The sequence below is a fragment of the Onychomys torridus genome, chromosome 18 (genome assembly GCF_903995425.1).
Source record: "Onychomys torridus chromosome 18, mOncTor1.1, whole genome shotgun sequence".
NCBI classification, from domain to species: domain Eukaryota; kingdom Metazoa; phylum Chordata; class Mammalia; order Rodentia; family Cricetidae; genus Onychomys; species Onychomys torridus.
Genome location: NC_050460.1, coordinates 45831075 through 45849963, shown reverse-complemented (window position 1 = coordinate 45849963; position 18889 = coordinate 45831075). Strand labels below are relative to the sequence as shown.

Here is an 18889-nt window from a genome sequence, read left to right as displayed (position 1 = left end):
GACAGAGGCTGTGTTCATTTCTAAGCAGGGGAACTGAGGTAGTAAATGTGACTGTGTTTCTAACATAACAATCAGTCTCTTACCTTGAGGTCTTACGCCAGAGCCCGTCGGTAGCTATAACCCATATACAATAAGAAAATGAAAAGTAGGACAACTGTAAGAGATCGAGGGAATGAATATTTAACAATACCAACTAATGTCCTGCCCAACTTCCAAGACTGGGGCCATCACCCTTCACTGGCCTTCTTTTCTCTACTTAGCATATGTCTCCAATATTTCAAAAATATTGTTCAATTAATTGATTTGCAAGCTATAACACAGTGTTTTATATGTCATGTTTGGGGCTCATTAATCCACCCTTTATTACTATTTCAAGTGTGTGTATGTGTGTGTGTGTGTGTGTGTGTGTGTGTGTGTGTGTGTGTGTGTATATATATATATATATATATATATATATAAAACAAGTAAAGGGTGATATTACAATACACGCACATATAAAACAATCAAGTCAAGGTAGTTAGCATTTCTCATCTCAAACATTTTTAAAATTTTAAGACATATTTATTTAATGTGGGGGATGCAGGAATACATGTGCCACAGTACACACATACACAGGAACACATATGTCACAGTACACATGCGGTAGTCAGAGCACACTTGTAAGAGTCAGTTCTCTCCCTCCCCCATGTGGATCTTAAGGGTAGAATTCCAGTCATCAGGCTTGGTGGCAAGCACTTTTACCCACTGAGCCATCTCACAAACTCACATTCAAATTTTTTTTGATTCAGACAATTATATATATCTATAAGACATAGTGTATTTCAACACTTGTATACTATTATACTCGCTAATCATGATAAGGGATAGTTTGCATCACGTTATCACGTTATGTTTAGAGGCTTTCCAATTTACTCATTTATAAAACTTGCAATAGGTTCTGAATTACAGCCATTCTACCGCGCAGTACGATGACTGAACTTCTATTTATCTGTATTTCGGTAGCTACTGCCCACCCCTCCTCCCCCAAACCGTTCTAGTCCCAAGCAATCACTCTTCTATGTTCACAGTGACCTGTAAGCATCCCCACATGAAAGAAGTGATAGTGCATACATGTCATTTTGCACTTTTATTTCATTTACGTATGTCCTCCAGGGCCACCCTTTTGCTTCAGATGGTAACATTCCAATGCCTGGCTATCCATTGTGTATATATAAAACACAGTTTTAATCCATTAATTTGCCAATAAAGTGTACCTTAGTCGATTCCTTATCTTGGCTATTGTGAAAAATACTGCAGTAAACACGGGAATCTCAATCTCCCTTTGACATCATGACTTCATTGCCTTTGAGTTCATATCCAGAAGCAGGGGAACTGAATCGTCTAGGGTCTGTTTCAGGTTCTCTGTGGAACCTCTCACTGGTTACCAGCACGTCTGTACTAATTTTCTCTCTTCGTTCAGTATGGTCTTTGACTTGGGCTTGTTATAGACAGCTGTTACTATGTTGTGGTATGTTCCGTCCACACCCAATTTGTTCCGTTTTTCTCATGAAGACTCACTGAATTCTATCACATGCCTTTTCTCCATATCCTGAGATAATGACGTTATTTTTTAATTCATTTTTCTACTACAACTTTACTGTTTCTATTGGTTTGCATATGTTGAACCTTACTCGTTTCCCAGAGATTCCCTTTGATTTAATGAATGGTCCTTACCTTGTACTGCTAGACTCATTTTGCCAGCATTTTTTGAGAACTTTAGCCTCGTTATAGATACTGCTATGTTTTCTTATCTGTTAATGATGAGCAGATATAATGAATTTAGAAGATTTTTCTTCCTTTCAATATACAATGTAGCATGTGCTGTGACAGATTGCAGGAAAAGAATAAGGTTTACAAAGAGGTTCAGAGTACACAGTTCAGGTCATGTCTCTGGCCCATTTTGGCTATGTAATAAATTGATCTCTCCAAGTCTTGGTTTCTTCTTTTGTAAATGGTAATACCTACTTCATAAAATATATGTAAAAATTAAATATGGAAATGTAATAATATATGCACGATGTTTGAGCCATTTTGAGCTCTCCAAATGTGATAGTTGCAGTCCTTTGGAAAAGAATTGGAGTTACCAGTATGACCTAATATGGTACAATAAACAGAAAAGTAATTGGCTACTGAATGACCAAACCTGTGACCTTGGCATGAAATATGAGCCATCTAGCATGGTCCACTGGCTTGCTGTGAGTCTTCACAGCCCTTGCTCACCCACTCGTTTAAAACGCTTTTCTCTTCTCTTTGGTGCTTCTGGCTGTTAGTGCTAACAACTATTTATCTTAAGTTGTTGTACTTCCTGTGACCTGTTCAAAAGTTATTCTCAAATCTATCTTTATAAACACACAAATAGCCCATTATCCCCTCACATAATCGTTCATAGTCGATGTACCTGGTACTATGAGACTCAATGTTGTTGAGGAATATTAGTGTAAGATGTGTTACATTCCTTCATGCTGTGATGCAAAGATGTGTTGCATGTTTTTAGGTTGCATTTGTTTAATTCTGTAAAGATGTGTTCCTTTGCCTCCCTAAAACACCTGATTAGTCTAATAAAGAGATGGACGGCCAATAGCTAGGCAGGAGAGAGAAACAGATGGGGCTGCCAGGCAGAGAGAATAAATAGGAGGAGAAATCTAGAGACGAGAGTGAGGGGTGAGGAACGGAGAAGGGGGGAAGATACCAGGAGCCAGATGTTCAACCACACAACGAGCCACAGAGTAGGGAGGAAAAGAAGATATATAAAATAAAGAAGGGTAAAAAGCCCAGAGGCAAAATGTAGTTAAAGATAAACAGGATAATTTAAGTTAGAAAAGCTGGTTAGAAAAAAAAGCCAAGCTAAAGCCAGGCATTCATAAGTAAGAATAAGTCTCCATGTTTTTATTTGGGAGCTGGGTGGTAGGCCCCCAAAGAGTAAGAAAACCAGCTACACAATATACTATGTAACAACCAACCATGAACATCTTGAGATTAATTAGAAGAGTATATAAGGAGAGAGAACCGTACATTGCCATAGTCTCTGCATAAATATCTACCAAAGTTGTGACAACTTTGCATAAGTATAAAATTAAAATTAGAATCCAGGCAGTGTTCCATAATTTAGTGTAAAAGGACAAGGACAATGATTCTAGCATGATGCATGACTTGCCAGCCCTGGATATGAAGCAACACTACATTGTCTTAGCTTTTCAAACTCCAAAACCCGTTTCCTTCCCACACTTCTATCTAGAAACGCTTAATTGGTTCTTTTTTGAAGAGCAACAAAGAGAACATAATCTAAGGACTTGAACTAATTTACCAGGACCTGGAATAATAAAAACTTTACTTTTAGCTTTATTTAGCATAGTGATCATGTGACAAAAAAGTCATTACTCTGACAATGTATCTTAGATCTACATGAAAATAGACATGGCTGTCACAGAGATATATTTCTGAATGTGGATTTGAAACAGGTCAGTCCTCGGTGGTTCCCAGGACGTATCAGCTAATGTTTTCAGGTAACTATAACAGGAGCACTAACATGAGGCATGCTGGAAATTATCAACACTGTTCAAACGCTTTCTTCCTCACTCAATTCCAAATGAAATTAACCATTATGCTTTAGAATATTCAATTGTATAAATTCCTACAGAATTAATAGGTTAAGAATAGTGACTACAACTAAAGACAATTCTCTAAATTGGAAAGAGCTTAAATACCCATTTTCTTGATGACATTAGGCTATATAAAATAATTATTCCTGAAAATAAAGTTTCTAATCTTGATCAAGTAGACTCTTTTTTTTTTTTTTTTTTTTTTTTTTTAGCAAATTGGATTTTTTTCCAACATAGCATTTTGAGGAAAACTCCTTCAAAAGCCCTCATAGAAGGTGATTTGAAGGAGCCCCAGTAAAGTAAAATCTATAAAGCTTAAAGATAAAAATCAGCTTAAATTGTATCCATCAGTGAATGTCAATTTTTATTACAGGACAGAATTTAATTAAGTTTGTTTCATTTAATAAATATTTCTTATAATGTACTCCCTTACTAGATATTATCTCACATTTCTAAGTAGTTCAGAATGTTAAAGATTATTTATGACCAGGACATGTTACTCTTCTAAATTACACAACTGTAATGTCCTTCATCCAACTGGCCCTGAACATAGCAAATGGTCTGTACTAAAGATTCCCCGGAAGGCTTATCTAACCCAAGTCAAGGTTACTGATTCTGCTTGGAAGGTTTTCATCTCTCACACACAGAGAGCAGGGTCTTGTCCATCCCCTGGCTCCATGTCACCCTCCCCCAAAGTATGGCACTATTTGGACACCCAGTAAATGTTGGTTGAAAAAAATAAATCACTGAACATTTGTACACTTAAATATGTGTAGGGATGGTAACACCAAGAGCAAATGCATCAGTAGAGATAAGTATGTAAATCAAGAGGTAAAGACAATGTTTGGACAACCTCAGGATAATTATACATATGCAGTCATCCAACAATTTAAAACTTAAAATGTATCCAACAACACCAAATCCAAATTAACCTTCTCAATAATATCTGTATGTACTTTATTCTGCCTCCCAGATCCTCTTTATTGGATATTTTTAAATAACATTAATCCTTTGATCAACATTTTTACAAATGAAGTCTTTGGGTTTGTTTTTTTTTTTTTTTAAGGAAGAACATGAATGGACAGATACAACTATGCATATTTCCCAATTAAGTACACAAACTGATCAGACACCTAAAATTTACATTTAAGAAATAATTATAGGAAAGAGACTCCTAATTCTACTCCTCAGATAGGAGTTCAAAAGATTTAAGATATTGTCAGTTAAATCAATTTCAATGATCTCTTTCCTGGGGAGAAAAGTACTCATTTGACTTATAAATGTTTAATTCCAAATAGTAACAGCTGTTAATATCCCTTCTCAACCTTTATTTTGTAGGAAGATAAGCAGATAAAGTCAGTGGATTAGAACAAGATGCTGTGCATTATTTACAGCTCTACTTTTTGTCCCGTAATTGGTAGGTGCAGTTCTAATTCTGCTTGCTAATGACTGCTACACTGCTCAGGCAAATTAGAGAAATAGACTGTTCTGTTACTTTAGTGGTAAAAACTGCTAAAAACTAATGCCACAGAGAGTTTTAGTTGAATTAAGTGACTCCATGAATGTCATAATTCACTCCCAAAATTCCTAACATTGAAAACACGCCATCTCTGAAATGAACTGGAGTAGAATGGAGAGAGAGTCTACTAGATACCTCTTTTAATATTTTATTACTTTGAGAATTTTATATTTGAGTATTAACATCATTTTCATGCCCTCCTTTTCCCCTCCACCTCCTCCCATGTCTCCTTGGCTGTATATATCCATCCTACTGATTCCATTTAGTGTTGCTCACATGTACATGTGTTTAGGGTTTACAACTTGGGACTGGATAATCTATCAGCATTCTCAACCCTGGAGAAGATTGATTCTCCCTCTCTCAGCAGCCATTGATTGCTTATAGAGCATCATCTAGGGGTGGGACCTTCTGAAATTTTCCCCATCCACATCAGCATGTCAACTGGTAGTGTCATCATGCCAATAGGTCTTGTTCAGGTGACCATATTGCTAAGACATTATAGGTAGTTGACTTCTTTTTAATGTAATTTTGGAGGTGGAATATTGTCAGTATTTCATGATCACTAAATAAATCCCTGACATCAGTGAGAAAGCATGTATTTAAATATTTTCCTAAATGAAAATGAAAGTACTCCAAAGAAAAAATAATAAAGGTCTGGGGGTGGGTGGGTGGAGATAATACTAAGGACAAACTGACTGGAGATGGGCCAGGAGTTATAGAATGCCACAGCCTCTCCATATAAGAGAGGGACGCTGACAGCTAAGGGAACATAGTCATCGCACAGTGAGATGGGCATAGACATGCTACATTCACTGCCAGGAGTCACAGGGGATTCTGAAATCGAATCATGTGTGAAGTTACAACAGAGATCATTTGTAGTCTAGGAGTTTCTAAAGGACAATAGCTGAGACCAATTATAGATAAACCAAGATGCACCTATTAAGAGTAAATAAAATCTTCAATTTCTTCAGTGTCTGATTCCTCACAAAACTCTAATATACTCAGCTTCCCACAACTGAAGCCACAAATGAAATCAATACCAGGCAATCAAGTCAAGACTTGAGGCCGCTTCTAAGGGCTTAAATGTTTCCATGTGTATTTTCATTAGTCTGATGAAGAGAACTGAGAAGAATGAAATGAGTTTAACTAAGAAGACATATACCTGTCAATCTTTCATCTTTTATTTTTTACATCTGCTTTGCTATGTATTTATAATATCCACCTCAGATGGCGATAAGCAATGCTTTGCAATGAGGCTTGGAAAAACTATAGTGTACCATACACTCTCAGTGCCGCTAATTAATTAGTTGGGGTACATGAGTCATAGATAGCATTGTAGAGTCTAAGATGGGAGACACAACATTTCCAAAGAGATCAAAAAACCTGTAAGATTACCATTATTCCAGAAATATATTATTTTAATAAAAAAGGTTTCTAGAAAATAAAAACACAATTGAGTTATAGCATATTTTCTCTTTCTAATAAATAGCACCGATGTGAGGCCAACAGTTGGAAAGTAGTTCAGCCTGACAGTTTCCCCAGTTATCTTCCAGTTGAGCATTTGGGAGGCCTTCCTGCTGTTCTATTAAGCCAGCTATTCTGTATAATATAAATATGGTTGGTCCAGTAAATACTAAGGGCTTGAGGCTACTATCTCATCAAGAAAGTGTATTAATTGAGGAGGATTGTATGGGTATATCAAGAAAATGAATAAAACATTTCATATCTCTAAAAACTGTAGAAGAAACACTTTAAGAAAAGGCACATTATTCAAATTTCATGTCTTTCTTTGTAGGAACAAAAATCTGTCTCCTCCATAATGAAAGAAGTTCATCTAATGTGAATCAGAGCTGCTGGGTAGCTGGATCATCCCATGAGAACAAGGTTGTACCAGGATTTCAGTGTTGGTCCTTGATCTTGGCCAGCTGGATAACGAGGAAACAGTGGAGCCCAAATTATCTGTAAAGCCCTTCATGGCCTTTATTCGGCCACCCTAGTTACAGTGTACATGGACTTTTTGAATAAAAAAAGTTGGAGAAAGATGCTGACTGACATTCATAGAATGGGTCGCTCATCATCTAACAACTGAGTGTTCCATCCTCTGTGGCTGTCTTTGGTGGGCCTTAATGTGATCTGTAACAGGAATATCTTCGCACCATCCATCTCTCCTGCCACCAACTTCATGATTCTTTTCTTTCTAAAAACAATGTGTTAGGTGATCTCCATAAATGAATGCACATTGATACCTTAGGGATCTCCACATCTAGACAGAATTAGTGGCTAGGTGTACAGCCTAGAGTCCAGTCCACTGAAGGGACTGTTCTTCCCCCTGTCTTTCACAGTCTTGTCTTCATGGAATACAACTGGTTTCAATATGACACAAATCTACCCATAAATCTTCCTTCTCTACTATTATGCCATAAAAATTACCTAATAATCAAGAGACATTGGTTGAAGATGAGGAAGAAAAGTAGTAAGAAATAGAGAGCTGGAAGATGGTGTAGCGATTGACGGCACTTACTGTTCTTGCAGAGGACCCAGGTTCAATTCCCAGCATCTACATGGTGACTCACAACCACCTATAACTCCAGTTCTAGAGGATCTGATGTGCTCTTCTGATGGTTTGAAGACTCATGAACACCTATGGTGTTCATACATACATGCTCAGGCACACACACACACACACACACACACACACACACACACACACACGCACGCACGCGCATACACATACACTAATACATTTGTTTGAGTAGTAGGAACTAGCGCTATGGCATGTAAACAACCTGCCAGTACAGTTTCACAGTGTTTTCTGGGTTTGCTCCTGTGAAATTTTCCTGTGAAAATCTCTCTCTCCCACTGGCTTTCAGAGAGGTGTACACCTATCCAATTACAGCTAGTCTCGGTCTATCTTAAAGACCCAACCATAAATCAAGATCATTTTTCTTTCTCTATTAACATGTCACAGGAACCTATTTAATTATGACCTCCAGGAAAATGAAAATATACACCTATAGCTACATGGCAAGGCCAAGGGGAGGACCTGAGATTTGAGTTGGCTTATACCCAGAAACATTAAGGCAACACATATCTAGGTCTGCCATGGCACAGGATTATTCTGCCTGCATGTGTCAGGCAGTACCTTGGAGGACAGATGTATTTCATTCTTAAATTGCATAGTTAGCATGGCTTCTTTCCTAGTCAGGGTTTCTATTGCTACAATCAAACACCATGACCAAAGGCAAGATGAAGGGAAAGGATTTATTTGGCTTACACTACTTCCACATCACAGTCCATCACTGAAGGAAATCAGGACAGGAACTCAAACAGGGCAGGATCCTAGAGGCAATAGCTAATGCAGAGGCCATGGAGGGATGCTGCTTACTGGCTTGCTCATCATGGCTTGCTCAGTCTGCTTTCTTGCAGAACCCAGAGCCACCGGTCCAGGGATGGCACCACCCACAATGGTCCAGGCCCTCCCCCACCAATCATTAACTAAAAAAGTGCCCTACAGTTGTATCTTATGGAGGCAGTTTTCTCAAGTAAGGGTCCCTCATTTCATATAACTCTTGCTTATGTCAAGTTGACACAAAACTAGCTAGCACAGCTTCTCGACCTTTTGACTAAGACCAAGTATTAAGATCTGTATCCTGGTAACAGCAGAGTTGGCTCTTGCCAGAGATTCATATGAATCAAAGCACACATACAGAAAAGGTATTCACTATCTCTCCAGCCCCACAACCTGGGTTTTCCTAAACCAACAAAGAGGGTATGACACAGAGTAAGGCTTAATAAACAGATTCCATCATAAAAGAAAGACAGGAAATCACTCTCCTAGATCTTTGCAAGTGAAAGTCCCACACCTGTGGCAAATTGAAAACTCAAACATCTAGCTAGTAAGATGAAGGGCTGGCAACTTGTATCTTCTTCTCCAAAGCTTGAAGAACCCAATGGGAACCTGTTCCATTGTAAAAGAATCTACAATCTACTTCCCAGAGAGGACAGAAACTGCATAAGCACTCAGAGTGCCATTTCCTTCATGCCCTGGTATTCCTAAGTAGTCTGGAGGATTAGTTACTCCATTTCTATATTTTCTTTTCCCTGGGGTTTTGAATTCTTTCCTCTATAGTAGGTCAGATAATCTCAGGCATTTCTGCCTCATTAGCTCTACATAATTGTTGGGTTCAGACTTCAATTAATGCATTTATAGTCTACCAATGCCTCTCCCAAATACTCAAGATGACATACTAAACCCCAAATCTAAAGTGAATGCACTGATAGACGTTGGTAGACAGGAAGGTCTATCAACTCCCTCTACATGCCAATATAGATTGATGAGGTCTTGAACTCTCTTGGTTAATGTATTCCTCTTGGGGTAGTCTTATGCCTCCGTAATGGGACTCTGTTTAGTCAGTAAGAGGTGACTGAGCTGGGTCCTGAAGTTTATATATATATATATATATAATATTATTGTGTACAATGATTTACAAACTTTTAAAAAATAAACTTATTGTGCATATATAACATATACAATATAATGCTAAATAGTCACAACTTTAAATTTTTTCTTTATTCTACTGAATTTCCCTAGGGTCATAAAAAAGAACTAGGAAACTCTGTTATCTTTAAGCTTATTTAAAACCACAGTGAGATTTTTACCTTGCACTTGTTAGAACAGCTATTATCAAAAAGGCTAAAGGCCATAAGTGTTAGAGAAGATGTGGAAAAAGAGGAGCCCTTGTATTTAGCTGGTGGTGATTTAATAATGCATAGAAATTATGGAAAATAGTACAGAGATACCTCAAAGAGTCAAACTAGTATCTAATCCAGAAATTTCACTAGTGGATATTCACCTAAAATATATGAAAAAAAGAAATAAGAAGTATCTGAACTTCCATGTCCACTGAAGTATTATTTACAAGAGTAAAACATGAAATCAAACCAAGTAACCATCAACAGGTGATTGGATAAAGGAAAAGTGTCTCTAGGCACAGAAGACTTTCAGTCTTTTCAAATGAAAGGAGGGGCTAGAAGGATGGCTCAGCAGTTAAGAGCACTGGGTGCTCTTCCAGAGGGTCCGAGTTTGATTCCCAGCACCCACATGGTGACTCAGAACCATCTGTAATTCCAGGAGACCCAACATCCACTCCTGCCTCCATGGGCACTGCATACATAGGGTTCACAGACTGACATTCAGACAAAACACTCATACAAGTAAAATTAAAAATAAAGAAATAAGTTAGAAACCCTATTGTCAACACCTATCAGCTTTGAGAACATTAAGCTAAATAAAATGGAACCTAAACAGAAAGGCAAATACTGCATAATCTCACTACTTAGATAATCTAAAAGCTTAACTCACTGAAGTAATACAAGAGTGGTTACCAAGAGCCAGACAAGTAGGAATTGAGGAAATATTGGTCAAATAATGCAAAGTTTCAATAAACAAAATGGATACCTACTTATAAGTTGGTGAGGGAGGCCCCAAAGCTCTCCCTAAATAATATAGTATCTTGCCATTCATCTTAGTTGCCCATCAGAACTAGACAATAAGACTCAATTACTGAAAACTCTAGACACTTTGAATACATCATATAGTGAAATCAAACTGGAACTAAGCTGGAAGCTTCCTCCAGGCCAGCCAACTTTCAGAGTCCCAGACAGTGCTGTACAGGTTGCAGGAAAGTGGAGGGGGAGCAGACAGCAATGGTCTTATCCAGGTAAGATGTACCCACTTGTACAATAGTAACATCACTGTTACAGGGATAACTGCTCCCTAGGTTTGAGACTGGTTCCATAGAAGAGAATCCATGTCTGGTACTATAAGCCTAGCCAAAAGCCCACAGCAGGGGAGAACACTGGGGTTGGGGATGGACTGAATACTGTTGTTTAGCAAACTAACATACGGTCAAACTGACTTCTAAATATTTACATTTAAACTCCTAGACATCCACTAACCTTAACCTTAATTAGAGAAGCCTCCTTCTAGTAAATGATAAATGTAGAGTCTTGTATAAAAAATGCTCCTGGCTAGGAACAGCGATGGATGAGTCCTCAGCCCTACACAAGACATTTATACCATGTCTGCTAAGGCTCAGGAAACATCGCAAAAGAGGGGTGGGGAGTATAAGAGCCAAAGGACAGGAAGATAGGGTATGAAATGCCATGTACTGGACAAGAAAGAGCCATTGTAATCATAAATTTACACCAACTACAGATGATCACATTGGGTTTGCACAAGAACTAGCCAGCAACAGCAGGCATGGATGGAGGAGGGCCTCATGGGGCCATACCCATCACTATTGGATTACCTGCTAATGATCAATTCAAAAGGAGGAGCCTGCCCTGAAAGCATACATACAAGTGACCTTGTGTGGACTCAACGGCTTATATTTAGGAATACATGTGTAAGTACAAATGCATATAATGTATGCAATAACAGTTGATGTACAAAGAGGCTATAAATTTGAAGGAGAGCAAGGAGAGGTATACAGGAGGGTTGAGAAGGAAGACAGAAATGTTGTCAATAAAATATAACTTCAAAAATTTAAAAGAGGAGAAACCACTGCCTTTAGTTGTGTGCCCATGGGTGACCTGACCAAGCTCCAATGAATAGCACAATTCTGTGGTCACATACATGGTACTGGTTTAGCACTTTTACCTACTGAGCCATCCCACTCTACATGATATATTATATTTCCGAAAGACCCCAAGAGTATATTTTGTGTTCTTCACCAAAAAAAAAGTATTTTTAAATCAGCTTGCTCCTGTCATTATAGTCCATATAATTCCAAGTATCCTGCTTACATAATATACATCCGAATAAAATATAGAAGTAAATGTGTTACCATTGGTCTACAGCTACTATCATAGCTATTTGATCTCAGTTGTTTATCTCTCTTCTACCGTTCACACCATTGATTATCTGAATAATCACAAGGGCACAACATACCACGAATCACCATCCCCTCAGTTTCTTCTACTGTGCTAATTGAATATGTAACAAAATTAGCTCCAGAATATCGGTTCTGTTCACCAGGACCACTTTTGATACGCGGGAAAGAGAGCTAGGCAAGGTCCCAGTATTAAACAGATGGTGTGCCCAAATTAGAAGAGTGGGAATGGAATTTAATAAAGGGCTGATTGAATGATCTAAAGTCAAAGCACAAGGAAGCCAGCCACAGGGCTTTGGAGCAGCAGCAGCCAGCACCTCGGAACTTGCTAGAAACATACATGGGGGGGTCTCACCTCAGACCTAGTAAATCAGAAGTGCTGGCACCGAGGCTCGGTGATGCGGTTTAACAATCCCTTCAGGCAGTTCTAACTTGTCCTGAAGTTTGAGAACAATGGCGTATTGCATAACATAAAAACCAAGTGCTAGGACAGTTGGAGCTATTATCAAATGTAGACCTAAAGGGGCAAGAGAACAGATTAGTTATTGGAACCCATAGAAAGTCATCCAGAGGAAAATATCACCTGCCCCCCTGGGGGAAAAACAGTGACCTTTGGTCTCGTATATCCTAGGAAAGCTCTTAACAAAAGTACAAGGTAGTTTGTTTTGTTTTGTTTTGTTTTAAAGCCAACCTCAGCTTCTCCCTTCCTTCAGCTGCCAACCTGGGCTTCCAAGTGGCCAAAGTCAACCAGAATCCGGAAAGGTGGAGAATCTGCTGACTGTGCACATTCAGGACAGTCTTGCAGAGCATCAACAGGGCAGAGAAGGGATGAAATTGTGTCTGGAGAAGTCAACAGTTCTGCACGCACGTCCAGCATTTGTAAACACGTGTGTGTGCTAACAAAACTCAAGATTTAAAATACTCTGTGATTGCCATGGCAATCATGGTTTCTTAGGACTAGCCATTTTCTGTTTAACTGAGTAACTAGATTGTAGTGTAGGAGTTCTCATCTGTGAAATAGCCCTTTCCATATACTCTAGCTTTTCACAGTATGCATGTATTACAGCTACATCATTACCACTATCCATTTCACAGCCCCTTCCTTTTTCTCAAACAGACATTTAAGGCCATGTCTTGTTTCCATGCCATAGAAGCTGAGCTGAGGATCTAAGCTGTGGCTGGATTCTACTGTGGGATCTCTGCTTAACTCAAGACCCCTCCTATCTTGTAAGCATCTATGTTCTGTTCGTCCATAAAGTAAAACTACTGAGGTCAGTCCTCACTCCACTGCAAACTAGATTGGGTGATTCTAATTCACCTGTATTTTTAGATTTTTTAAAAAAACATTTTTACTTATATGCATGTGTGTATGTATGTATGCGCATGTAGGTGAGGATGCTCACAGAGGCCAGAAGAGAGCTAGATTTACAGGAGGTTATGAACCAATGGATGTGGGTGCAGGGATCTGAACTCTGTTCTCTGCTAGCACATAGCAAGTACTGTTAATGGCTGAGCCATAGCTCTAACCCTTTGAGTTAATCTTGTACACCATTCAGTGAACTGCTCAAGCCTCTTACTGGTTAACAAGTGACCGAAAATAGAGAAGGGATTAGCAGGGAAGCCGCTGATTGTATTCTATGAGTTAGCAGAGCCTCAAAACTCTGCTCCTCTCCTGCCAGGCCCCAGAAGTCCTACGCTAGCCATCACACTACATAAAAACATTGCCTTGGCAGTTTTGGTTGAGCACTATCCATCAGTAGAATCCCAAACAGTGTGCAAAGATTAAGGGGTTACCTCGCTTCTAGGCCCCAGACTATCCATAGTAAAACAAAACCATTCTCATATCTGCCTTTCTAGAAAGACTATTTCATGGGAAACATCTGTTTCTATTTGAACATACATGTACCTGAGAAGAGAAGGTAAACAAACCTCTGCCATGCAGAGAGTCAGCCTGCCAAAAACTCAAGGCAAGAGATGAGGGAGACAGAGACAGAGACACAGACTCAGAGACAGATGCAGAAAGACAGAAAGAGAGCTGCTTTGGAGAGGAGAGAAAGTAAGCATTGCAAGTGATTTCCAGTTCCAGAGACAAGCTCTGAACCCCAGACTCTGGTTTTATGCTTTCAGAGCTGCCTGGCCCTCAGCAAGTTCTTTCTTCTTTGTGGACTCCATTCTTCTCACCAGGAAAAGGTAGAAGAATATGCCCCAGAGTTATGGCATCAATTGGATGATGACTAGATGCAAAATGTTTGAAGATCACGTCTTGCTAACTCTTCAGTTCTCTGTTCAGTATCTTTCTCATAGAAAAGCAAAGGATCCACAAACTCTCAGAAAGTGGTACCTACTAATTGCAGCAGGAGAGTATACAAGCTGATCAATACTAATTGATTAGATGTCATAGTACATCTTCACACGTGGAGTTAGAACAAATGGCATAAAAATCTTTTCCCACCTTAAATCTCTGCTTGGTACATATATCTTATTAGTTGGTTATTTTCTAAACTCAGCAATTGATTATAGTGTGTCATTCATACATGCCATATGTCAGTGTCACATACTTACTTGTCTGATCTTACAAATTCATTTGTGTTATTTTGAATACATTCATGAAAAGCTATAATAGTTAAGCACTCAAAGGTGGCCCAGCATATAAAGCTCTGTGCAGTGGGTAGAAACTGTAATTGTCACGGCAAATCAGATTTTCCTACCCCAAGACTATAAAGAAAAACAAGGGCCAGAACCAACCATTGGAATTAAAAATGAATACACATTAAAAAAGAAAGTAGCATTAATGATACAGTAATAGGGTGAAAAGCCACTAAGTTTCTATTACTGAGCAGCCAATGACATCCAGCTCTATAAAATCCTCTGAAAATCCGCCACCCTCCTCTGTAAGTGTCGCACAAAATGCCTATTATTCATGTTCCTGTAGGAAGAAGTGGTCAAGCAGCCTCTAGCATTTAATTGTCATTCCTTCACCTTGTTTGACCTATAGCCATGCTAGATCACCCTCTCAACACAAGATACTAACTTACAAGGTAGGATCTTTGAGACATTTTTCTCTTTATGCTAAAAGTTAAACTATATGTGTGTGATAAAGATTGCAAGGCGTTATTAGCTAAACATATAAGAGAGCTAAGCACAATATTCAGATGGAAGAATAAACCCAGGACTGAATTTTGCTGTTAGGTACCAAAGTCAACTCAGTGTCCCAGTTAGTCTAGTACCTCATTTGAGAATAAGGAAAATGGGAGCCAGGAAGTGGTGGACTAGAGGCAGAGGCACTTGCCAATGATGACCCAGCTCTTTAGAAGCAGGCAAAGCAGAAACAAGACACACAAAGCTCTTCTTCAAAACTTTTCTCCTATTACATTAAAGAGCTTGAACTTAAAAAAATAAAATAAAATAAAATAAAATAAACTGACTTTCCTCTTGGCCTGAACTGACACCTAATATCTCTACCTTAATTGCAAAACCTTTCAAATGTGTTAATATAATTGTGACTATAGGAAGACTGCTCTTTCATTTTGTGAAGAAATCTGAAGATAAATAGCACCATTACAATGTGATTCATCTCTGAACACTTAAGGTTTCAACCTTTGCTTCTTATTGTCTTAATGCGGTGTGATTAATGCACTCTGTACCTTGCAGCTGTCACAAAACCTTACAGCTCCTTTCTTGTGACTGAGTTTGGTGGGGGAAAAAAATGTACAATCAGAACTTTTTCTTTTGTTTCTTCATATAAATATGCTAAACATTATCCACTCACATCATCAAGTGATACTTGTATTATGTCCTCTGACCAAATCTTCCGTTTGTGTATTTTGTGGAAGTCTGAAGAGCTCCATGGAGTTCTCCTACAGTTCCTCCCTGGGGAGAAATTTGTGAGAGGGGGAAGGGCCAGGACAGGGAGAGCCAAGAGGGGAAACAAAAAAGAGGAGGATGCAATACCAGAGAGACAAGAAGGCAGGCACAAAGGAGAATGAGGTGTTTGTACGTTGTGGTGGTGGTGGTGGTGGTGGTGGTGGTGGTGGTGGTGGTGGTGGTGATGATTGTGGTGGTGGTGATCGGTGTGTCCATGTGCCTGTGTGCACTGGTGCATGTGTGGTGTGTATGGTATGTATGTTGTCATGTGTGCTGGTATATATGTTGATATGTGTAGATTATCCAAGAGACACAGTTATTGAAAGGTCATCATCCTACCATCTGACTGATTTATTATTTAACAGGAAATATGATAAAAACAGCAAGAAAAAGGTCAGGTCAAGTTAATACTAATCATGTCACAACAACTAAAACAAGTACTGAATATCAATTCACGAATTCAGAGATCCGAAATGGATGAGAAGAACAAAGAAACCCTGTGGATCACGCCACTCTTGGCCACAGTTTGCTGCACTAATAGGATTCAGAAAACACCAGGGCAGCATGGCTCTGTCCTAGAACTGTGAAGCTTACAAATGAATCTTCCCTTTGAAAGGTTACCAACAAAAATAGATATTTCAGAAGCAACTAAATAGATGTTTCTGTCACACAAACAAGTTCCAAGGAATACATGTCACATGTCTCAAGCACAATGAAGCAACACATAACTCCAAAGGAGTAAATCAACAAGTCTGGCTTCTGTTGCTCAGAGAGACAGAGACATTAGACAAAGATGGAGACAAACAAAGGAAAACCTTAGGGATTTATACCTTGGAAGATTTTTAAATAGAAAAGTATGCTGCAAGACCATTCTCACAGTACATTTACCATTATAAAGTCTCTAATTGCATATCTAGCCCTATGTAGCTCAGAACAACTAAAACCCAATTAGATGCCAACTGAAATAGATTTAAATTAGTGCTCCTAAGTAGTTCCCTCCTACTTCCACAAATAAAGCAGCAATAAATACAGACATGATGTCCTTCACTCAGATACCCAAAGAAACACACGTTTTCTAAAGCTAAAGTTTTCTGGGATATGAAAATTTTAAGATGGGGTAATCAATGTGGACTCATTCTGATAATCACCCAAATGTACCCACAATTTTATGATATTACTCAGTCATCACAAATTATAGAGTATTATAACAAAGATAATTTTTTTAAAATAGCTTCAATTTTCACATGTGATTTTATTTTTTTCCCAGTTTGATATATATTTTACATGGATGCTATAGTGGTAATTGACATAAAAGTCCCATCCAAATTATAATTTAAAAAATTTCTTCTCTACATGGACCTTCTAAAAGGTAATATTATTCAAATTTGAAGGTCAGAAGGTTTTTGACTTTGGAAGAAACAAACCTCTTGGGCAATTGCAGACAGAATCCACAGTCTTCCAGAGTCCACAGTCTTCCAGAATCTAGAATCTACCAGAGTCTACAGTCTTCCACAGTCTTAGTGTACAGTCTATTGGAGTCTATAGTCTACCAGAATCTACAGTCTTCCAGAGTCTACAGTCTACCACAGTCTACAGTCTACCACAGTCTACAGTCTACCACAGTCTACAGTCTTCCAGAGTCTACAGTCTACCACAGTCTACAGTCTTCCAGAGTCTACAGTCTACCACAGTCTACAGTCTTCCAGAGTCTACAGTCTTCCACAGTCTACAATCTTCCAGAGTCTACAGTCTACCACAGTCTACAGTCTTCCAGAGTCTACAGTCTTCCACAGTCTACAGTCTTCCAGAGTCTACAGTCTACCACAGTCTACAGTCTTCCAGAGTCTACAGTCTACCACAGTCTACAGTCTTCCAGAGTCTACAGTCTACCACAGTCTACAGTCTTCCAGAGTCTACAGTCTACCACAGTCTACAGTCTTCCAGAGTCTACAGTATACCACAGTCTACAGTCTTCCAGAGTCTACAGCATACCACAGTCTACAGTCTTCCAGAGTCTACAGTCTACCACAGTCTACAGTCTTCCAGAGTCTACAGTCTACCACAGTCTACAGTCTTCCAGAGTCTACAGTCTACCACAGTCTACAGTCTACCACAGTCTACAGTCTTCCAGAGTCTACAGTATACCACAGTCTACAGTCTTCCAGAGTCTACAGTATACCACAGTCTACAGTCTTCCAGAGTCTACAGTCTACCACAATCTACAGTCTTCCAGAGTCTACAGTCTACCACAGTCTATAGTCTTCCAGAGTCTACAGTCTACTACAGTATACAGTCTTCCAGAGTCTACAGTCTACCACAGTCTATAGTCTTCCAGAGTCTACAGTCTACCACAGTCTACAGTCTACCACAGTCTACAGTCTTCCAGAGTCTACAGTCTTCCACAGTCTACAGTCTTCCAGAGTCTACAGTCTACCACAGTCTATAGTCTTCCAGAGTCTACAGTATACCACAGTCTACAGTCTTCCAGAGTCTACAGTCTACCACAGTCTACAGTCTTCCAGAGTCTACAGTCTACCACAGTCTACAGTCTTCCAGAGTCTACAGTCTACCACAGTCTACAGTCTTCCAGACTCTACAGTCTACCACAGTCTACAGTCTTCCAGAGTCTACAGTCTACCACAGTCTACAGTCTTCCAGAGTCTACAGTCTACCACAGTCTACAGTCTTCCAGAGTCTACAGCATACCACAGTCTACAGTCTACCATAGTCTACAGTCTTCCAGAGTCTACACTCTATCAGAGTCAACAGTATACCAGAATCTACAGTATGATTACATAACAGAAAAAGAATCAAGAGCACATCTGAAGGAGAATGAGGAGACATAGTGAGAGGCTTGGATAAAGCAGGAGAAAAAGCGAGGCTTCCCTGGGCATCACTGAGAGCAACTTCAAGGCTCCATCTATAAAGACCATGGAGGGAGGTTTGGAGAAGAGGTAGACATTGAATAAAATAGA

General features: G+C 39.1%; 1 protein-coding gene across 1 annotated transcript in view; it reads right to left on the bottom strand.

The window, feature by feature from the left end:
* The window catches only part of Ctnna3 (catenin alpha 3), a 1414880-nt gene that overhangs the window by 1195621 nt on the left and 200370 nt on the right, over positions 1 to 18889 (bottom strand). The window contains exon 7 of the mRNA XM_036167773.1: positions 257 to 267. Coding sequence (XP_036023666.1) covers positions 257 to 267 — 11 coding nt within the window. The remainder of the gene's footprint in view (positions 1 to 256; positions 268 to 18889) is intronic.